Here is a 24,243-nt window from a genome sequence, read left to right on the forward strand (position 1 = left end):
AATGTCTTCAAATACAATGAAGGAGTTTGTTCTCTGAGCTGTAATCAAAGAGTTAAAAATCACATCTTATCTTACAACTTACCAGAAATCCGCTTTTTGAAACCAGCTAAAAAAATTATTCCCTGGCTGGAGCTACATGTTCCTTCATGAGTCTTCGATCTTCAAGTGGACGATGGATGGCTCCCATTTTCAATCCTAACGCCTCTGGCTACTAGAAAGAAAGTTTGGTTCTCCATCATTCATTTAGAAAAAAGAATAACAGTAGTTCTTAATCATACTATATGTGAAACCGGTTACCTGAAGAGACTACAAATGTGCAATGTCAGGCATTTTACCTCTTGTATTTACATTTGATACACTGTTAGGTTAGGTCTGTAAAAACATTAAAAAATGTGGGAAAAAAAATGATTAGCAAGCCAAGGAAGGAGGTTGCATTGCTGTGACTAGTCACCAGAGAGCTCTAAACAACTGTCCTCTCTGAGGATCTATTCTGGACATTTAGATGGGGACTGACTGATCCTGCTCACAGAAGGCTGGAGATATTCACCATGCTACTGTAGCTTACCAACTCACAAATAAGGGAATATTCATCGGTTCAAACTTCAATTTATATCTGCAGCATTGGAAGAAGCCCTTTTGTTTGGGTTAATCTTGGGACTTCTTCCTGACCTGCTTGAGGGTGTAAGAACAGGGAGTCATTTGATTTCCATTTATTTTTTTCCTCTTTTTATTACTGGCTTTTATCGAAGGGCCTTTCCACCATTTAGATGTCGACTTTCTATTGAGATCATTTTCATACGGAACTTTTTTCACATGTCTGATTCGATTTTTCTTCCTTTTATATCAAGCACTTTGTAAATTTCTTAAGTGCTCTATAAATAGTGTATTATCATAATCAAGTACTAATGCAATCAGTCTATTGTGCACAATGTACATCAGTCAAACTCAATGCAGGAGGCGGTATATACACACACACACACACACACACACACACACACACACACACACACACACACTACCTCTTTGTACAATCTTTCTTTAAGTAACTTATGCCAATCAAACAACCAGTAGTCAATTTATGTGGAGAAACAGCACCACCTAATGGCTATATTGGTATCTGACAACTGACATCACATGCATACAGGACTTTGTTTTTCTAATTCTGAAGTGTCTATATTTACAATGGGCAGGGTTTATCCCTATGCCATACTACACCACTCAAGAGTCTCTAGCACAAGACTTGCTATGAGAGCAGTTCTTGGGAAATGCCTGTAATGTGAATTCCTATATTAAACAGAGGCATATGCCTCTGCTACCTTGGGGGGGGTCTATTATTATTATAAAACAGTCTATTTAAGTAGACCGTTTTAATTTGTGAATCAGTGCCTCACCTCCATTTCACACATATACATTGATATACCTATCTGAAACGGTTACTTTGTTTGGAAACTAGGTCACTAATATTTTCTTCTTTCATTTGGAAAGTTAATCTTATTTATCTTCACGGCTGTTCACCTAGTGATCAGCCACTGAAGATGATAGTTAGATGATAGTTTGCCCACCTTGCAATTTACAGGAATCCTTTCACCGACTCTTGCAGGCCTCTAAAGAGCTCAACAGTCAAATCTGAAGGAAGGGGCCAAGTACAAGACAAAGACAAGAGAAGGCAAGTAAATATGATCTAAAGTCCATAACTCTGTGGAGCCTAACATGATGGGTTCAATGGGAAATGTCTGAATAATAAGGATGCTTGAGAAGACAACACAGTAACTAGAGACTCAAGCCTGAATTGGAGGTCACGTGTCCCACCCACCAGTTCAGCATCTCATGACAGAACTGTCCTATCCACTTAATCAGAAACTTACCAGTTCCCACATCTCACAAACCCATGAGGCGCTGGAAATGGTAAAGCCATCAGTAGATATGCACTCATCCGTCATCTGATACACATAGAAATACAACACTACACATGGGACAGCATTGAGGACAAACAAGTTAACTTAAACAAGCTTATTTTTTTTAATGGATCTGCAAAATTGTTTGAATTTCCAAAGAGAACTTTTGAACCTCCCGCCCACAGTTACCCAGTGGCAAACGTTACACGTTACAGAAACGCTACAGAAACGTTTCCAACCCAAAGAAATCTGCATGCAGGGGGAAAAAAAAGAGGGAGGGGAGAAATCAAATATGTAAAATAAATCATACAGAGAAAAAAATAACAAAACCAACAATAAACAATACATATAATAATGCCGTTCTCTTGGCTGGAGGAGAAATTCAAACGCTTCTGCTTCAGTTCCGCTTCACAGGGAGGAGCCAGAACTAACAGATTAAATTGTAATTTCATTGGGTGGATGTGGCTCCGCCCTCCACACAGCCCGCCCCCTGTCTTCCATATAAGGCACAGGACAAAATAAACCCCACATACAAAAGGAGCTAGCCACGCCTCCGTAACTTGGTTACAAATTGTAAATGACCAAATACGGTTAGACAACAGAAACCCCACTAGTATACAAAATGTTAATCCTACATTTGTCTTTTTGTTTCATTTTAATCTTTTTATTTAGTTTTTTTGTTTTTGTCATTTTCCTCTGGCTGAAAGTGAGGGTTGGGGCGGTCCAACCAAGGTGAGCTCAGGCAAAGGAAAATATTAAAAATTGTGAGCTTGTCTTTTCACACTCTTTTTTGTTTTTAGCAATCTTTAAAACAAATGACAAGAAACAAACAGACAAGATTTCTCTTTTTATCGGAAATAAAAATGATCAGAAAGCAGTTGAGAGTGGACGAACATGTGTGTGTGAGTGTGTGTGTGTTGGGGGGTTGTTAGACAAGTGAAGTGGTTCATTATTTACTTTGAAAGAAAGAGATTAAAGCCAGATTCATTGTCGTCGTACAACAGTGTCACATGCCGAAAATAGCCAATCTACAAGTCTGTGATGGGTTGTGAGCTTCTAGATCCACTGTTTTTGACACGCAACACTGTTGCACGACGAAGCATAAATTGGGCCAATGTGTCAGTGTGCAAGAAATCTCATGATACAGGTTAGGGGGCAAGAGAGTTAGAATTAGTCGTTAGGGACAGAGAAAGAAAGAGTGTATGTATGTATGTGCCTGTGTGTGTGTGTGTGTGTGTGTGTGTGTGTGTGTGTGTGTGTGTGTGTGTGTGTGTGTGTGTGTGTGCGTGCGTGAGACATAGGCGAGTTGTTCAACTGCAACACTTGCTCTTCCAGCCCGTGACTCCACCCCCGCTGCTGATGTCAACGTTTTCACTGTTGGGTTCTTTTACAGGCGTCTGTCAATGGATAAGACACAAAATCACAGATCATCACATCTTTCCGATGATAATTACACACACACATATTTCCATTTAAATCACACACACGATTCACCTTACACAGCTGCATGTTTAGCAGTGAAAGAAAACAAACGCATACCTTTCTGAGGATGTCTTCTGCTAACGTGAGGAAGGCCTTCTCAATGTTGATGTTGGCCTTGGCGCTCGTCTCAAAAAACCTAATGCCGTGCTCCCTCGCAATCTGCCAAGGGGGAGAGAGAGAAGGTGGCGGGGGGGGGGGGGGGGGGGGGGGGGGGTGATTGAGATAACGTTAGAGGGGGTTTTGGGTTGGGCCAAAAATAAAGTTGCATGATCTCCTGATTGAAGCAGAGGATCAGGTATCTGTGGCTGCTCTCGCACCCTCTGTCAGCCCCTTTGGAAATGTGTTTGTGTGTGGGGATGAGTAAGCAGATAGAATTCTACATGAGGTTTCTGTATCTGCAGCATCACTGGTCAGTGCTGGTCACCAGTTGATGCAGTTATGAATCTTCAAACATTTATGGAATAGCTTTCATAATGGGAGCGAAACCAATCTACAAGGTCATAAAGCAGTGTGACCCATTGTGAATTTGTAGATTATTGTGTTATTTCAGTGTATGAAGGTATAGGACAGGAAATCTACATAGCAGAATTTCAGCAAATAAAGCAAAACATGACATTTTGTCAGTGAATATTGGCAAAAATTGAAATTTGATATTTTGTAAAACTCTTGGCCTATGAAGACACGAACAAAAGAGTTGAATGCGCTTAATAACAATCATTAGTGAGACATCACATGTGAGACAAATGTCTCACATCTGATTATAGTGAAATGACTATAACCACAGTCGGCTACCACTAAACGATGAACAGCTGCAAGTTAAGGGACTTGCATTAAGTTGCATAACAGCACTTCCGACACAGCGTATACTTGGGGGTGGGGTGCCCGGCTTACATGTACTTCTCTCCACTTGGATGTTCCCAGACGTCATTTAAACCCATTTTGTAACCTCAAGGCTGTGGCTGTTATGTCTTTTTAGAGGAACTGTCTTCATTCAAGAATATAAAACATTTATGTGTGCATGCATTCTAAAAATGCTCCCGTTATTGCCTTTGCGGGTTCAATGATTGAAGGCTGGAATTCAAACAACTGCACAGTATTATGAAACACAGTGTTCTTAAGAAATGTACCGAGACCGTCCTGTCAATTCCATATGTTATGGACTCTTCAATTGTGTTCTTTAGCTAACCTCTCATTGGGCCCACGTCCAAAAACGGGCTTACGTGTAAAAGAATAATAATGATGTTGCCCTGTCAAAATACAGGTCCTGACTCGACAGTGGAAGCTCCTGGCGTCCTGCTGGGATATTGATGGTACTATTCTCTGCAATGAACATGAGGCTCCAAAGCAGTAGCAACATGTCAGCCTATCAACATCTGGCAGAGCCTCAGTGACCAAATGGTGCCACCAACTCACCTGCTCCCCCTTGGCTTTTGGTACGACCCTCTTGTCCTCCATGTCACACTTGTTGCCTAGCAGCATTCGCTCAACGTCCTCATTCGCATGCTGGAGAAAAGAAAAGAAACAAATAAGTGGATTAATTAGATCACTGGTTCTCAAAGTGGTTCCCCAAGAGGTCCTTGAGGGGGCCATTATTTATTTATTTTTTACAAATCTTCCCAAATCTTCTTATGGGTATTCCTGGTACACAATATTTCAAGTGGGGGTCCGCGGGCAAATACATTTACAATTTGGGGGTCCTTGACATGACAATGTTTGAGAACCACTGAATTAGAGTTCAGTGATCTTTGGGTTTGATGTAGAGAACTTTAGCCGTTTAATGTCAGATAGACATGCGTGTTTAGAGGGGAGAGTGTGTCTGCCAAAGCTGTCAGATTTGTCAAAACGCTATTATGTTGCACCTCACATTTGTCATGTGAGGTGCAACATAATAGCGATAACATATTGAAGAAAAAGCCTCGTCAAGAATTACTATAGTAGTACCAGTAACGCAAGCATAATTGAAATGAATGTGCAATAATGCAAAACCATGTACGTTACTATACAGAAAGTTACATTGTAGTATATCCACCTACAGTACAATCGCAGCAATAGCAACATTAGAGAAACGAAATCTGCAACATAGCTTAAGCATGAGTACAGATGCCTTATATACAGTACATTGTGCAATATAGGTTTGAGCAAAACGCAAATGAATAACTGCAATTTGTAGTGCATTTATTTATATAATAATGTTAGGTGACGTGTAAAACACATTCTCAAAAAAGGTGATGGGCTGACATAACCTAGACATTTTCCCGAGTATTGGTTGCAGCATGTCTGATAACACCACTACAGCTGTCTAAATCATCAATCCCCGTTTATAGGTGGAGCAGAACTGGTTCCGATGCCCGTGTAAAGATGTCAAGTAAGAGAAAATGTGCGTGTTAAATTAAGCCAGGTCTGAACCACCTCACCAGAGGAGAAAAGATAGAGCAGACTGAGTTGGTTCTTTGTAAAGTAAAGCTTAAGAATTGCTTGGACCAAAACCATGGCAACCACTTCAAGCATTCCATAGTGTGTGGAAGTTGTATAGGGCTGTCAGTGGGGGCATTTGATAGAATCAAACATTTGAAGGTATAGTATTTACTATTTTGTTCATTAGCTAATTGCAACTTTTCAGGAATAGAAAGCCTGTAGTTTCTATTCCTGAAAAGTTGCAATGCGAAAATGGAAGCCCTATCGTGAAGCCTCACGATAATAAAGATCTAAATATTTTTCAAAAAAAAATATCTGGTTTAAAAAAGATCTGCCTAACGACGATTGTCACTGGTGGACGGGTTTCTGAACTGCCCACAGCCCTCCTATGAGACACAGACCGAGTAGGGAAAACAATTGTGGTATTTTATCATGAACATTAGTGAGTACCAATGAAGATAGGTTGAAAATTGAAAAGTGGTGAAGTGGTCCTTTAAGGAGTGACATCATGTGGCAGGCACAGTAGGCGGCCCTCACTTGTCTAGGCAGATTCATAGACAACATTGCATTCTAGTTTTGCACCTATATGACCATGTGTGCCAGCTAGGGCTACCAAGGCTGCCATCACTGTAGATGTTCTGATCTGGTTTTCAATGGGCCTCACGAAGAATTATGTACCATGTTACTGTTTGGTAAAGGGAACCCTTAATCAAATAAAGAAATCACACCTGTGTGAACCGAGTGGTGCAACTCCCCTCTCTCCCCCCCTCCTCTCTCTCTCTCTCTGTCTCTCTCTCTGCTCCGTCAGATTAGCTTTATTATGGATATCAATGAACCTAGACAGTCAGTAGTTGGATTTGCGTCCAGCAGGTGGCAGCCATGTCACATACTTCTCTCTTTCCAATTTCACGCATGCGCACACCACTCGTGCTCATGATACATACACACATGATACATGATACATACGGACATTCCTGATTGTAGGAGTGGTTGCACCACTCAAAAAGGAGAGGTAAATAGGCCAACAAGAGTTAAGGCAAAGTCAAACCACTGGAGTGGACTATTGGTTCTAGACATCAAAATAGTCCCCTATAACCAGCAGTCATTCTGCAATGTCATCATTATGAAATATTGTCCCTGTTGGCAGAACTGTGGCTGATTTCATTGCAGACTGCATTCATTAGCCTACATTCCTCTGGCCTTATGACCTTATGCCTGTTATGGGATGACACAGAGGCAGGCAGATGCTCACTGACACGGTCCCCATGTTCACACATTGCTCAGTCCTCTGGCTACCAAATTGGGATTTATATGTTATACAATCGTGTCCAGATTTTCTGCGAGCGACATCATTGTACGACGTTGTGTAAATTAATGGAGATGCTTAACATGAAATATTGCATAATGTGTAGGCTTAAGAAATTCTCTACCAAGGGTGTATTTCACTGCATGTCAAACCCAAAGCCAACACTGCGACATATGTTGAGTGTTTTTAAGTGTTTACGCTATATGGTACTCATCAGCATTTGACTCTCATATAAACATTCTACCAGGAAATTACGTGATCGCAAAAAAACAGCTGCAGTTCACTCCTACTTGCGTTTGTCTTGCGGGTTCAGTTCAGAGTTCTTTTCAGAAAACGTGATGTGTTTATCGCCATCACTGCCTCTTTACCTTATCCTGTATTCTTCAATAAAAATATATATTAAAATAATTAATACAGTAACATTTAGTATGCGTATAATTCAGATCAATGAGGTCAAAGGTGTGTGGTTATCTGAAAAATAATGGCAGAGTATGCACGTGTCCATATTGTAAAAGAAATCACACCCGTGTGAAGTGAGGGGCGCTCTTATCATCATGACGCAACATGTCGATTTGCTCGTCCACATATGACGTACAATGGCCCAGTTTCCCAAAGGACACGTGATGTAAAAGGTATGGTGTAGCACATGCTCAGATGCCCTCTAGGCTGCACACAGAAGCGTGTGAACATAGACATTCCGTGCATAGATGTCGGAATGCACGGAATGTCTATGTTCACAGGCTTCGAAGGCCTAGAGGGCATCTGAGCATGTGCTACACCATACCTCTTACACCATTTGTCCTTTGGGAAACCGGGCCAACACAGGGAAGTTTGCCGTATATTAGATTAGTCGATGGGTGGCTCTTCCAAGACAAATTTTGCGCTCTCATTAGAAGGCGGGTGTAAGTGCCATCCAACCGTTTCTCTAATTTCTTTGAAAGTCCATGTCTCGGAGCCATAGAATAGAGAGTAGTTTTAACATCTTCTGGGATGACCAGATCTTATGCATGTCATTGCAGGCTGATCAGGCAATACCCTTCCTAGTTTGAAAGTCCTTTTGGGAAGAAGATATATATGAACCCAAATACTTGTGTTAAGTGTTTTTATGTGGTTATTGTTGGATTTGCATATATTTACGTATTCCGTTTGTCTCGTTGAGATAAAGACCAACACAGTTGGAGGCCTGCTCAAGAGACTGAAGGAGAGCCCGAGCGTATTCCAATGATTGACTGATAAGCACGATCTCATCAGCAAAGTCAGTGAGCACTAGGGAGCACTAGAAACACTATAGAGCGTCGCAGTCCCGCCCCCTCGAGAGACCGGAAAATAAATCCCCGTTCATTTTCCTCAGAATTTTCAGAAAGTATTTATTTAAAGACGTTTACGCCGCGGACAAAGCCAACTCTTGTCTGACAAATAATGACAATAAACACAATGTTTTGGGCCAAACAAAGAATTAGAAAGTAGAAAAAAACAGCATGTTACAACACTTTTTGTTGCATTTCTTCTTTGTAATTATTTGTTTGGTCCAAAATATTGTGTTTGTTGTCATGATTTGTCACGACTCCCATTGGAAAAGCATTGTGGTGGCCCAAACATTAAGCTTGATTGGTGTTTGGTACGTGTGAATGAGGCCTGAGACTTGTCCCAACAAGCCAAATGACATCATGATGAAGTTATGATGAACCGGTAAGATTCAGGACTAGGCCAGATCACAGCCCATATGGGGATGATCTTTACATAATTTCAAGAATGTCTTCATCAAATAATATAGCTTATTCTGGGTAAGATCTGACTAGTTATGATCTGTAGCACTACACACTCGCTGTCTAAAATAAAGCAACAAAACAAATACAAAATACAAAATGTATTTTGATAATGTGTCACCCTAACATATTTACAAATTGGAAATGAATCTCCAGCAGCCAACACAACAAACTATTACAATTAAAATCAAATTAATCTCAACTTAACGGTTTATTTTAATTCATTTGTAATCTGTGTACACGCGGTCGCACATGTGTGAGTCCTTGCATCCGACACCCGTTACTGATAGCACATCTTTTATTCTGAAGCAAGTCATTTCTCCCATGGTTAAACCTAGCTCTGTAAAGCCTCAAATGTAACTTCCTTGGGCTGCTTCTGCCAAATTCCAGTACTCAATTTAGACACTCAACAGGCTTGATCTTGCCCATTGTGGTTACAACCTATCCCAGCTATGCTGTTTGAGCCTCTAAATGTATACAATGGAACTAATTAACTGAAGCATAATTAAGTCCAAGCCAATGTAATTCAGTAGGAAGCACCTGCTCCACACTCACATTTATCACTACACTGGATTGACAGCTAGTTGGCCCGGTTGGCTGCATTCCTTGAAAGCAGCGCCCGTCACAATTCCAATGAATAAAGTAGAGATCCGCATGAAACAATTAGGCAATTCCAGTCAGGTCTGAGGCGCTCGCCTCAACAATTCTAAGTTGTTTATTTGAACTTCCTCATGGTTGTGTTGCTCGTAAGGGATCATGGGGGAATGGAGAACAAATAAATAATAACACTTCACTAAGCTTTATACATAAAGCTTCACTGAACGAGTACAATTCAAGCCATCAACTTAACACAAACAGTGAGAGATAGTGTGAGATGACTTGGATTTCTTTGAGTGGTGCAACCACTCCATTACAGAGCTATGTGTGTCCCTGGGTCAGTCCGAGCACGAAAATAGCTTAGTTGGTTTTCACCATTTCTCAACCGTTTCGGACGTGGGGCGGCTTGCCGGAAACGCCCCGCCCCCCTGGGCACATTCCGGGGGTCTGGATGTTCCAGGGACCCCCCAAAGACGCCCGGGGACCCCCAAACGGTAACTCTCATTTCTGGACCGTTTCGGATGCACGGCGGCTCGCCGGAACTGGGCCAGCCCCCTGGGCATGTTCCTGGTGGTCTGGATGTTCCGGGGACCGCCAGGGACCCCCAGGGGAAGCCCAGGGACCCCCCGGGGACCCCCAGATGGTAACTGTCATTTCTCGACCGTTTCGGACATGGGGACGGCTCGCCGGAAATGGCCCGGCCCCCTGGCCACATTCCTGGGGGTCTGGATGTTCCAGGAACCCCCCAGGGACACCCACACAGAGTTGCACTCACTTCTCACAGGTGTGATTCTTTTTTAAATAGCAGTGGCAGGGACGGAACTGATTCAAAGATGATCACAGTCAGTGGGCCCTCGTCCCAGTACAGACTCCAGCTGAACTCTCTCCAAAAAGAACATGAGGGAAAGAACATGACAGCTCGGAGTTTGAATTTTCCTCACGGGTCCTCAGAAATGAAACCCATCACATTTTTTTTTGAGATGGGTTGGAATGGGATGGAATTGAGAAACTTTTTTTTCCCAACACGCAACAGCATGGCTGTACCAAAACACACACATGCACTTTTGCATTGCGACTGAAAGGGACCAAGGATAGAATGATCACACTCAGTTTCTTACTTTATAAACAACTTTAAAACATGGTTCCACTGTGGACAGTGGAGATAACACACTTACTCAAGGTACGAACTAATAACTGCAATGTTTCCTCTATGAAGCTCGACATTGACTTTATATTTTTGTTGACCATCTCCTGAACCCTGCAATGTCCAACAATGAAGGAGAGAACCACGTCTCTCACTAGTCCACCTCTCTAGGGCTAACCTTGTAAACCTAAATGTTTACAGGCCTACCAAATGTTCACCTCATAATACATGCCTAAATTATTATGCAACTTGGCACACATGCCTTCTAGTCTTCTACATATACATATCTGTTGCATTTGCCTTTTATTCGGGGTGTGCATCTCTCCCTTACAAGACGATTCGATATGCATCGGAGACGATACATTTTATATACAGAACGATTCGATTCAGTGCAATTTCGTGGAATTTCATGGAATTTGATTCGATACGGTGCGATCTGACACATTAAACCTTTATAGCCTACACAGTGCACTTGTCATGTTGCTCAGCAGTGGCTCAACTTGTGCTCAGACGGTTGGAGTGTTTTTTCATACAGATAAAAGTTTTGAGGGAACATTGGTTATTGTACTACTAATGTAGTTTGGATGATTCAGTCAGGCAGGGTACTTCCTGCAACACTGCATTCTAAACTTAGACCAAAGAAATAAGAAAATTTCAGGCAAAACTATTTCTTTTCTCCATGTAGCCATTTGATATGACAACTATGCCATGTTAAAATCGTGTTTAATTTGCATACAGTAATGGTCAAAACGAGGGTCTTCCTCTAGGAAAGACGGTTGGAGGCGGTATTCTCTGTTGTCTTCCCTGTGTACATAGCGCTATTAGCGCCCCCCCCAAAAAAGGACATCTTGGCATTGAGGTTGCATGGCAATGTCCCACAGAGAAAGAAAAGAGGGGCAGTAGAGCATGTGTTTAGCCCGTGAAGGCAAGCACTAAAGTATTACAAATTAATTTGTAAATAGTCAATATGCAAGTTCGCCTTGAGCTTGTAGATTGGTCATCTACAAATTATTGATTGGCTATTCAAAACATAAAAGCAAATCATATACCTGTACACAGTACGATATACGTATATGATCTTTAATCACATGCACACAATTGGGATGCCAGGGTTAAAGTGGTTATATGACTCACCTCGTCAATGTTGCGCAACCATTTGCTGATGTTTTCAAAGCTCTTGCCGTTGGTTATGTCGTAGACCAGCATGATGCCCATGGCTCCTCTGTAGTAGGAGGTGGTGATGGTATGGAACCTCTCCTGTCCCGCTGTGTCCCTGCACACAAACAACGAAAAACCGACCATGAGGGCAATTGCTATACTTGTATGAAGACTTTCACACTTCTTTATACGCATATTTCATATGATGTGAAATTAAAGCAATCATTTGTAGATTTCAGGAAAGGTAAGAGTACTTTTAAACTTTTCTAAGTTTTCTTTACACCAAAATATAAGAAATTCAGTTGAGGATTGGAAAAAATAATGCCATGGCATTGACCAGCACCATTGAGAAAACCCATATTAAAAAGAAAGGGACCCCCGCAGGCTAACAATGTCTGCTGCATGTGTGCATCAACATACACCTCTGGCTCTGCCATGACATTTTCACATTGGAGAACACTGTCAACATACATGCCTCAGTTCACTACTGAAAGAGACAGAAGCCTACAAGCACCAGAAACACTTAACCACTTAAACCATTTATCTACATACCCTGAAGTAGGCCTTTTGTTGCCGAAACATTGGTTTCATATTAAAAGGTTTTTTTGCATCCTGACTACGAGCTGTGCAACCCCTCTTATTTTCACCATCTACAATATCTTTGCTGAAAATAACAAATCTACTAGCTCGTAGATCTGATATTTTCACCATGTGTTGGCCCCAGAATAGGGAGGCTAAAAGTTCAAGCGCTTAAGCAATCTACAGTGTGGTTACATAGCACGTGTTCTAATCTCAACAGTCAACACATCAAGACACATGAAGCTGGCTGCCCTTAGCTTTGGATTTAACTGGAATGGTGATCCAGGGAGCCAGGCCACATCCCTGTGTGTGCATGCTCACACTGTTTTTGATCGAATTCCATCTCATCAGGATACAGTCCAGTCATAATGCGCGATGCGATGTGGAGGATGAGCTAAACATATATGGTGGACACTGAATAAAAGATGTGTCGCTGTCCAGGTGTAGTCATAAGAGCTACACCTGTCTAAATGACATTGAATTAACAAGTGCAACCACAGCTCAAGTTCAAATTCTTGAGGGGCATCGGTTTATAATTTTCAGCAATGCTCATACATTTTTCTGTTTTTTCTCTCAGGAAGCTCCCCTGTAACTTTTCTATCGTCTCCAGTCCACGTGATGATGTTTAAATGAGTTCAGTTCAGACTCTCTACATGGCTCTATGTGTTTGTTGTGCACTCAAGATACTGAAACCCACCAATCTGTGTGAAACCCATAACAGTGCTGATGCAGCCACTAACTATGTGAGGGTTTATTCAACTAACAGTTAAAACAGTGCTGTACTGCTGCCCCTACTAAAATGACATATGTAATGTAATGTGTTAATGCCTTAATTGGCATGTACTTTTGCTTTTTTTGTATTAACAATAGTGATTAATGGGCCCGTCACACAGATTTGCACAGCGCTGTTCAGCAGCCTGGCATTTTGATTTAATTTCCAACTTCGATGAAGCTACACAATGTCAGTTTGAAAAACGTTTTGGGACAGGAATACTTGACAGCAATAGACTATGCTACCACTCCGTTCTTTGGGGCTTCAATAATCTGATGGACCGGAATATATGGAGCATATAAATATGGCAGGTGCCCACATCATATCATACTATAATTAACTCAATGTCTGTCAGAAACACCGCCGTATCTCCTCACCGCCTACACCAATCGCTCCCACTTTTCACACAGGCATTGACCATAATAATATGGTGGTCTTAACGAAGCCCTTTTTCCAATTTAATTCTAAATTAATAATGAATTTATTAGTGAATTCAAACTGCGAAAACGCACCCAGGGCGCAGTACCCCGCGGCCACAAGGCGGCAAGTATTTTTCTTAATGAACGGCAATTAAAGATATTTATGGGGGGGGGCAATATCTCACAACGGGTAAGGGCTAGTTCATTCAACAAATGTATAGCCTATCATTCAAAGCAATCACCTTTTCAAATCATTAAACAAGCTGATTAAACATGAATTATCTGAAATGAATGAATCTGTAGACAGCCACAAGCATTGAAGGAATCTGAAGGACAGAGTACAGACACGAGCATTTAGTTTATAAAGAAATGTGCTTGCCATGCCAGTGACTTTCAGTTTCTGACACTAATTTGACCTACTTTCACAATTAAAACCACATTTAAAATCAGATTCTGTTTAAATGTCAGTGAAATGAATCACTGCGTACATCCCTAGATGCCAGTGACAGAACATTTCAATGTAAAAGTGTGTCCAGCAATTGCTAGAACAGCTAGAAAATACAGGGGTAAGAACATTAAATGAGTTGTCTCTTTCTCGATGGGCATGCTGTTATTGTTTCTCTTAGGCCTGACTTACACTTCATAGTGCAACGGGAGACACCTGGCAAAAATAAATACCAAATGTACAAGCTCACAATTTGCCGTCAATGTAACGCATTGTGAGCTTGTAGATCTTCTATTTTCGATGTGCGACACATCATAAGATGGAGCCTAAATTAAGCATTATAGTCGCATACACGCTGGGTGCACTGGTGCATTATATGATTGGATCAAACTGAGCATCCAGACTGCATGAGTCGCCTGGTTTATAAGTAGACCTGGGCAAAAATATGCCGTTGGAAGTGTTATTACAATGTCTGTGGACCAAACATCAACATTCTAAATAAATCACATTTTCTTTAAACTTCCTTACACAAAACACATTTATTCACCAATATCAGACTTTGGAATAGCTTAAAGGGGACAATTCATAGAGCAATTCATTTCCACTTTTTTAATCTCCAACAGTGAACTTGGTCATTAAATGCTCTGGTGAATTCACCATTGTACGACAATGTATCAACATCAACAGTTTCTTCATGAGAAGGCAAGAAGCATAACTTTGGTTAATGTCAGACAGCCAGTAATAATTACTCAATGTATATCACTGATGCAGCATTCTGAAATGCTGCCGCTTTTCACATGACGGCGCTTTACAATTATACTCCTTTTACATATACTGTAGGTCTACATATGGACACTAGGTTACATGTGGTTGAATATGGTGATACAGTTTAGTTATACACAGTAAAATGTACAAATGGTTGTTACTGTGTAGCTGGGCTAAAATGGTGGGTATAAAAGCAACATATGCAATCCATTTTATATGGACCCCATTTGTATACTAAAGAGGTAAAAATAGAAAAATGAACACGGAAATTGTGTAAGCTATTGTCTTTCACTTCAACACCATGCAATACTGATTCCATGTTGTACATTTTATGGATTGCATGCATAGTCTTTAGTCATTAAATGCTCAATTTGCAGAGACTGAAACCAGTCCAGGTATGTACTACATACGGTATGACCTGCTTTTAAATCATAATATTTGTCACATACATTATGCATCACAATACATATATCCGGGTCTAAGGATTGAAAGATATAGCCTTCAATGCATTTGGAAATACAAACGAAAGAAGATGAAACTATACAGTAAAATCTCAAGATTTAAATCACTTCATCAACACACCAATTGCATGCATTATAGAATTGTGTAATATCAATGAAGGTTTATCGTGTTTTGCATGCCACTCATACCTTAACCACTCGGATATGAATTGTACACAAAACGCCACGCCTCAGAACAATCGTTGACTCACCATATCTGTAATTTGATCTTCTTTCCCTGCAATTCAACAGTTTTGATCTTGAAGTCTATTCCTGTAAAGCAAAACAAAAAATGGAATCAGCTTGAGGTTCTTTCAACATTGGTGTTGGAGTCAGTGCATCTGCTCTCCACACTGACATTGTCAGATCACTGACAGGGGGGGTCAATAATGCAAACCATAAGAGGGATGAAGTCCGCATGAGAGCAGTAGATATTTAGAACGGTACCAACAGAATAAGGAAGAGGTGAAGACCAAGTCCCAGAGGAAAGAGAGAGACAGTCAGACAGACCCAGAGAGATAAAGATAATGTGAGATGTGGATTGAAAAACAGGCAGTGACAGATATTCAGAGACAGAGAGGGGGGCAAATGGAAAGTGAGTGACAAGAGTTTCCATCAGGGAGACAATGGCATTATCTCTTCCTGATTCTGCAGTGTCATGCCCAGGCCCTTGGCCTATCCGCAGGCAGCACTGACTGACCATCATGCTGGTTCAGAATTACTGTCTGCTACATAAGAGTGGTTGGGTCAACCAAGCTACCTAAAGAAGGCCATGGGCAAGGTTTTGACTAAAACAAAATTAAGTAGAATTTTTTTATTAGTGGCAGTGAACAATATTATATTCACAAAAAGGATTTTACTTCTGCCATGATTTTATATTCATAAGAATCTGCCTCATTCGCAACATCGCCTATCTACATTATACCATAAAGTTACACATATCCATCAGGAAAACTAAGATTCCATTAGTGTGATGCAATCTGAAATCTTCTCAAGACCTAAAGTACCAAAAGGGCAATTTCGAGGGATAATTGAATAATAACCAACTGTCATTGTTCAAAATAAATAGTGGTCTTAGTCTTTTCCTAACTTGTGAGCCAACTGTTGAAATTGTCCAGTCAGTGATTGTGCTCAGAGAGAGGTTAGCTAGTAAAGTCTGAGAAACAGCTGTGTTCTAGGTGGGGCAGGGCCACAGAATAATGAAGAAACTTGCTGCCAAAGTGTGACTCACTGTTCTACACACACCCCTGAGAGAGGGAGGGATAGAGGAAAGGGGGGGGGGGGGGTGGTTTAGCACAAGAGAAAGAGATTTAACCTGTATTTTTTGAGTGGTGCAACCACTACTATAGGGAGCTTTGTGTGTCTCTTCACACGGGTGTGATGTTTTGTCACCGTTTCACACCACCGAAGTGAGGGCTGTGCAAAATCTGGCAAAACCTCTGATAAAGCACATTTAGCACCCTGAGCGGCATAAACAGAGTTCTCCGTCCTATCAAATAGTAACGCTCGACGCTCAGGACGGAGATGAATAAAAGGATGGATCTGTTCCCCCCCCCCCATTTTTGCGGATCAGATCGAAAATCTTAAAAGCGTGAATAACTCTTGATCTAAATCATTCCGTCCAATTCTAACCAAAGATTGTGTTTTAGACTGGCCATCGCGGTCCCGTCGCTAGTCGCATTAGAATTAATCATACCTCCCGTTGTCGATCGCCTCGGGGTGTTTTGGCTACATCTAGCTACTTCATCTACATCCGGGATGGCGCCTGGTGCTTCGCTAAATGTGCTCCGTTGCTGCACATCGCTGGGCACTCTGATTTAATGGTCCTAAATACCCCCGGGCGTTCGTGGTGTTAATAGCGTGAAAACAAGGTGAGTGACAAGAAAAGTGAGCAACTCAATTCCATCCCCACACAAAGAATGTCTCTGCAGCGAGGGAAATAATGGTTGCTCAAACTCTATTCTATATTATACATTGTTGTACGTATTGTAAACAGCTGAAATAGTCGATCTACAAGCGCACAACACAGCTATTTTTCCCAAGTGTTCCTTCTATTTTCTATTACGACATTCACAGAATAGGGACACATGGGTTCATGTGATTAAGAAAGAACCAGAACCTTAATTATTATTGTTCAATGATCCAAAAAACAAACTCCAGGCCTTTGTACTTTTCAGTACAAGGAAATGGACCTGAACTCAAGTCTGCATAGGCTTATTCCTAAACCTACACTTCTGCAAGGAAACAATATGGAATCGGTGCATCTACAATCAGATGTCTCCATTTCCATCAATATACAATTACAGTATGCTGCTATTCATATTATGAGGGGGAAAATGTTATGGTGATTAGCTGTACGAATTGGAAACTGGAAAATGGGTGTCCTGTAAGAACCGAATGAGCATTCGTCCAACACAGCTGTGGCAAACATTCCATTTATCCCTGATGGACCATGGATCCTCTAGTAGAAATTCCTCTGTGAAGTGAGTCAACAGTTTCCATGCAAAGTTATAACATGCTTTGTGGGAATGGAATGGATTTCTGAACGTGACACAAAAGTATGTCTCTTTCAGTGCTCTGCAAACTCGCCATGTACATCAAAAGGAGAACCCAGGGAAGAGGAGAGAGTAAGAGAGAAGACTGAAAGGAGGAGGGGGGTGGGGGGGTATCAGTGAGGGGGGTTTCCGGTGTAGTTATTTTGACAAGCAGCTGTGCATCTCTGTCTCCAAAGGTATGAGTGTTGCATGAAGAGGATGCGCCCACACAGTTATTTCTCACTCACACCAATGTCCTACTCTATGTCCTGATTGTGTCCCGGCTCTGCTAATCTCTCAAGGAGGAAGACAGTAAGACACTACTCTTTTGGTATTGCCTTCACTCTTCAGTATTATTTCTGTAAACATGTCATAGCATTTCCCATAAAATAAGTCTGAATGGCAAATAAGGTCTTTGATCCACTTGCCATTATGCAACAAAATACAGGTTGCAGTTTAACCTTTCTGTGTTCGTCTGTTCGATATTTGCTGGCTGTCCTGTCCTACAGTACTTCTGAGATGATCTGTTTTGGCTAACTTGCACCATCACACTTAAACCCTATACTTACTAGTTGACTGGGGCCCCAGAACTCTACTACTACTCTCCCCATTTCCCTCCTCAACACCAAATTGCTGAATACAAGGCCAAGCTCAATGTGTAGCAACACAAGTGAGCATGTAGAGCTGATAATGTACAGAGTGTACTGATTTGCGTGAAATTTGGATAAAATCTGGAGGATTAATATCAAAAGATGTGTTTTACATAAGTCTGTAAAGAGCAGATGTGAAAAATACAGGCCTCTGGGGAGTGTGCATACAAAGTTTTACACAGATCAGTGCAGTTATAGGTCAAAACACGAGTTATAGCGCCACCATGAGGCTGATTGGATATTTCTTCCTCTGTGTGATTTCCATGAAGCTTTGCAGGCACATTCCCAGTCCACTAGGCATTTTGTTCAAAACGGAGCACCACTGCCAAATAATTTCCCATTTCCTATAGTGGTAGAAGTAATGCTTTCTCTGTGGTGTTGCATCAGTTCCAAATAAAGGAAACACTGACTAAGGTTTAAAGTGAAATTTCATGATTGAATATTGTCAAGTACCACAAAATAAGCTCTGGAAAGGAAAATCTAAGGAAAAGATCTAATCAATCCAGCCAACTTTTGCCAGGAAAAGATAATACTGGTACTAAATGTGAAGTTGTGGCCGCTGCCTCAAAGTTTAATGGCCAACAAAAAGTCCAGTTTCCAAAGGTTACAAATTGTCTGAGTGCTGAAGAACTTGTCTGTCTGACACTTTTATCTCAGTTCCTCTGTCCCCTAACTGTCATGAGTAAAACTCGTACACTCACACAACAAAAGGGTATATAATTAACCACGTGAAGACCCTAGCGTCCCTATACTGGGCATGTCATAAGAGGCAAATATTTGGTGAAAATAGCAGATCTACATGACTGACAACGCGAACCAAGTAGACCCCTTGGGGACCAGGGTCAACTGAAGAATAAAGCGTTTAAGTGGTTAACATGCCATGTTACATTGCCAACAGTCCAGTTAAATAAATAAATACCCAGATCCAAGACTTTTCTGACACATTCTAAAACATTTTGATCTGAGACAAAGTATTCCAAAAATGCACACAATGACACGCACATCGTCTGCACTTGCAATATGAACACTTATTATTTAAGCAACGTTTCAGGCAAAATACTTTCTTCATGCATCTGATGAATAATAATAAGTGTTCATATTGCAAGTCCAGAGGGTATGCGGGTCATTGTGTACATTTTGTGAATACATTGATCCCTGCCTACACACCTGTCTCTGTGCTGATGAGGTGTGCATAAGACTGTTTCCTATGATATAAGACAAAGTAAAAGCAAAACAGTGCACTTAAAGTCGCAAGTAAACTTGTGACGCAGACCTTTGCAGGATCAAAGTACAAGAGATGCTATACATCAACAACTAATCTAAATGGAATGTTATTATTAAACAAAAATGGCCATTATGATGCTCTGTGCTCACAACTGCTGCCAGGTCAGTTATCTGCTGCAAACTGCAGGGCTTGGAATGAAAGCTCGAAGGAGTGAAAGTGGCATAGAGCCACTTTAATGGCCACATAGTCAAGGTTGGTGGAAGTTATTTTTGGCAGAGCACCCCATTCCACTCAGTTCTGGCATAAAGCATGGGATTAGCATCACGACGCTAGACACACACACACGCACATACACACACACGCCTTAGAGAATGCTAAAAACATCTGGGCTGGGCTGTTGTCCTCCTGAACACAAGTCTACGTTGCCATTACTCCCTGAACTTAAGCAAAGGGCGTACAGTAAAGTGAGCATTGGTGTGGGCCATGCATACATGCAGGGGTCTGACATAGTTTGACACTTGACTCATGCGAAATTGATGTTGGACACGCATGCGCAGCCAGTAGTGAAAAGACAGGGGAAAGGCAATGACGCCACCATGATGAATTGTTTATGATTTGTCTTTGGCTTGTTAGCTTGACAGCTGTAATAGCCCACACGCTAGCCAACATTCTATCTTTTGTGTGTTTGCGGGTGGGTGAGGGGGGGCTCCTAATAAATAAAACTGCGCCTGCAACACATTCTGAAAGGTGCCGTGCGTTCAAAGTCCCCAAATGACAAGCGCCGACGGTTTCAGGGCGAATAGCTTGCTTTGAACTTGCAGTCAGTCCGTGCTAGCTGCAGTTAGCACGCCCCCCACCCCCCTCTGCTAACTGACGGGCAACAGTTCACGTTAACTTTTATTTGACAGCCATCATAATGACAGCAAATTCAAGTAGCACCTAACCGGTTATACTGACTAGTACTGCCAAAAACAATGTCGAAATACTACCAACGTTGTTCTGCTACTACAGGTTAGTTAACACGGGGACTAAAAAGCTAAACGATAAAACACCATTCATGCAACTCCATAACGTTAGCAGGCCTCTGGGGGAGGCTAAATGCTACTACTTTTTTCCCATCGCAGGAGGGTGTCGCTGGCCCAAAAACCCAACAGATCTACAAGCCAACAACAACGCGACGATCTGGTCTTTTTGTGGGGGCAAAGACACCCACAGGGCTCTTCAAGTGAACGCTTACCTATGGTGGAGATGAACGTTGTGTTGAAGGCGTCGTCAGAGAAGCGGAACAGCACGCACGTCTTCCCCACGCCCGAGTCTCCGATCAGAAGCAGCTTGAACAGCAAGTCGTACGTCTTCTTCGCCATTGAAAACAACAAAAATGTGTTCAGACAAAAAAAATGAAAAGAAAGGGATCAATCTAACACGGGGTTTATCAGATCTAAAGCCAGCTCCTTTTTTCAGACAACCCCTTGTTGGGCCGTGGTGGATCTGTTGACTGATAGAATTTGTGGATCTGTTGATTAGCTTGGCTAGCTATACGGTAGTTTGCTTAAATTACGTGCCAGAACCGTGTCCAATAAGTAGCGTTATTTCCCCCAAATTCCACGATTTCCCTTTCGGCGTGAGAATGGAAAGGTAAAACAATAGGGTATCCTCCTGTGTGATTCCTCTTTTCCACGCTTTCTTTTCTCCCACACACAGTCGGGACAAAATGGCTCCCCTCTGCCCGACTCACTCTTTCTTCAAACTAATAGCGATCTAATTGAAATTCTTGGTACACCCCGTCATTCCCATTCCAGCTACAACCTCGTCCGAGAAGAGTCTGAAAAAAGGACAGTGTGATAATGTGTCGGGTCGCGGCGTTTTCGCAGATATGGGGTTTTCTTTACAAGATTAGAAGCCGAAACAGACGACCGCCGTCGCCTTCGAATGGGAGCCACCACGGCGACACCCTAGATTTCCTAGACTCGCCCTTTTCCCGCCCCTTCTGTCAAAATGCCTGTTTCCGATTGGTTTATATTACTGCCTTTCAAACGAATTAACAAACCTCATTGGTTATTTTCACGTACTCCGAGGTAAATGGGCGTGTGTTAAATTGACATATAGAAAGGGCAAATGTTACTGCGTAACCACTTCGGACATGTGGGCTCTGATTCAACCATTACTCCAGTGTTGAAATGTAAGTTATGATCCAACATGGCCTCCAGTTTCTTGCTGAATGCTGATCTTGGCCGGGGTGTGTTTGGTGGCAGGGCTTGTTGGCCACTTTGACTCTGTGTCGGTGACTAGACTATCCCAGCTGTGAGTCAGGCAAAGTGATGTCATCCACTTCTGTGCTTGTCGCGGGCGTTTCCCACATCCTCTCCCTAAACTCCAATAACATTATACTCTGAACTGTCTATACAAGAACTACACAAGAATTAACTATACAAGATAAAATATATCTCTCTCTCGCTCTCTCTCCTGCCTGTCTGTCGGAGAAGTTTGACGGAAGATCAGGCGCTCCTTCAGGAATGTTGAGTATTCCCCTGCTTCCTCCTGCCAAGTACAGACTTGACACACAGTGGAAACATGATGCCAGTCTAAACAAGGAGAAAACAAACGTAAAACAGATGTTAATGAGGCTACAGAGCACTAGGGGTCCCTAGGGGCTGTCAGCTACACCTGGAATGGTTTACAATCCACTAGATTTCATTTCACCAGCTCGACTGCTGTGCTTATTCAGTAGCTTGTCTAAAATTATTTTAGCAATTCATTATTTCTTTATTATTTAATTTAAATTATTTTAGAAATGTATTGTAGGCTACGTTTGCATATATGATATAGTAACCTATAAACTATAAATATATTTCAAACAATGTGGACAAAGAAAATTGCACAACCCCATTAATTTTGTAAAGTATAGATTCTCCACATGCAGTTTTCAGTTCACATTTTTCATGGTTTGCTTTTAACAATATTATTTATAAAGCAATTGATGAGAAAAAGACAAATTTGGAACATATTCTGTTCTGACCAAAAATGCAACAAAAACAAACAAAAAAATCACCACGAATTCAAGGCGAGGTGCATGAGGTCAGTAGACCCAAATAGGAAAAACTACAATTTTGGGGTGAACTATACCCACAAATGATTGACTTCAGCCTACAATTAGGCTATAGTACCTCAGTGTTAGTAATCAAGTTGTGGATGATGGATCAATTATGACCTGTTGTTTAATGTTAGGGAGGGTGCAGGGTGTTAGATTCAGCTCAAAACAAGGCAGTCCATTAAAATCTGTCCTGAAGGCATACATCATGCATTCATAACATATAAACTAGTCCAGGGCTGCCAACATTGGACTGTGAGAATCCAGGAGATTTATTTTGGGGGGGTGGGGGTCAAGCGGGTGTCTGGGGGTCCTCAGCCCAGAAACCTTTTAACAGAGTAGATTTAATTTCCTGTGTTCTGGTGAATTTTGGGAGTTTGATACGTTTATCAGGCTTTATTTTTTAATTTATTGATTGACATTTGTATTTCACAGTATGTAGAATAGATAGATAGATAGAATACTTTATTGCCAGTTTAAAAATGTACAAAAGTGACGTCAATTTAGAAAACGCCAATATGGACTAAACACAAAAAAGCAGAAGCTTGTGGTCCACCTTGTGACATAAAACGAAACACAAAACAGAAACAACCATGAAACAAATAAAAAATAATCCTTATATAAGGTTGGGAACTATACATAAAGGACAAGAGGTACCCTTAAAAATGGGTAGCATACATTTCAAATGAAAGCACAAGTCAATACAAAAATTGCTACATTGAGGACACAAACCATGAAAAGCACTAAGAATTGTTTACATCAGGGTCCTCCATTTACAATTCATCACATTTTAAAAACGTACAAATAATAATATACACACAGGAAATCATAAAGAAAGTAAAAAAAAAAGGTAAAGGTAATATTTTTATTTACAGGGGCCAGTTTCGAATTGCAGTCTTCCGCTGTGCTCGTTGAGAGCGGTTTTGAAGGAATCAAGGCAAGGGATTCACATTTCTTTAATGGCTGTTGGTAGCAGCTGAGCGTTCCACATTTTATTGGCATAGGAGCTAAATTAATTTAATCCCTTGTTTGAGCCAAATCTGGGTTGCACGTCGTTTGTTGAACTCCCTCTGGTGTTGTGAGTGTGGACACTGGACTTCATTGACATTAATTAACTTTACTAGCATTGGGAAAAGATGGGTACAGTTACTCTCAGCCATTAAAATGCAAAACGTAGGCCTACAGAAATTGCTTTGATGACTGAAGCAATGTAAGACCTTCCATCTTTAATAATGATCACAATAATCACAAACATTTAAGTTAACACCTCTACTGTAACTGCATACACTGCCATGACCTCCCAAGCCGGGGTCCTCCCCCAGAAACCTTTTAATATAAGCCTAGTAGATAAGCTCCTGTGTTCTGGTTAATTTTGGGACTGATACCAAACCCTGGGATAAATCCAGGATAAACAAGAACTGCACTCTGTCGAGTGCCTACTTGCTTGTTGCACACAAGTAGGCCTACTAGTGCACAAGCAGAGCGCGCAAGTAGGCCTACTGT

General features: G+C 41.4%; 1 protein-coding gene across 1 annotated transcript; it reads right to left on the bottom strand.

The window, feature by feature from the left end:
- Window positions 1-2,000: 2,000 nt before the first annotated feature.
- On the bottom strand, window positions 2,001-21,606 carry rab10 (RAB10, member RAS oncogene family). Its single transcript, XM_083789676.1, has 6 exons — window positions 20,890-21,606; window positions 15,456-15,516; window positions 11,740-11,878; window positions 4,791-4,880; window positions 3,435-3,536; window positions 2,001-3,292 (listed from the first exon to the last, which is right to left on the bottom strand). Exons 1-6 carry the CDS (start codon window positions 21,014-21,016, stop codon window positions 3,206-3,208), a joined length of 606 nt encoding a protein of 201 aa, XP_083645802.1. The 5' UTR covers window positions 21,017-21,606; the 3' UTR covers window positions 2,001-3,205.
- Between the last annotated feature and the right edge of the window lie 2,637 nt (window positions 21,607-24,243).

The sequence above is a fragment of the Protomyctophum parallelum genome (genome assembly GCF_964188405.1).
Source record: "Protomyctophum parallelum genome assembly, chromosome: 19".
NCBI classification, from domain to species: Eukaryota; Metazoa; Chordata; class Actinopteri; order Myctophiformes; family Myctophidae; genus Protomyctophum; species Protomyctophum parallelum.

Excerpts from the sequence above, each read along its gene's own strand:
- rab10 (XM_083789676.1), bottom strand. The coding sequence starts at position 21,016 with ATGGCGAAGAAGACGTACGACTTGCTGTTCAAGCTGCTTCTGATCGGA. Across the intron at positions 4,881-11,739 it reads GGTTGCGCAACATTGACGAG|CATGCGAATGAGGACGTTGA; the intron begins GTGAGTCATATA and ends TCTTTTCTCCAG. Across the intron at positions 3,537-4,790 it reads CAAAAGCCAAGGGGGAGCAG|ATTGCGAGGGAGCACGGCAT; the intron begins GTGAGTTGGTGG and ends CCCCCTTGGCAG.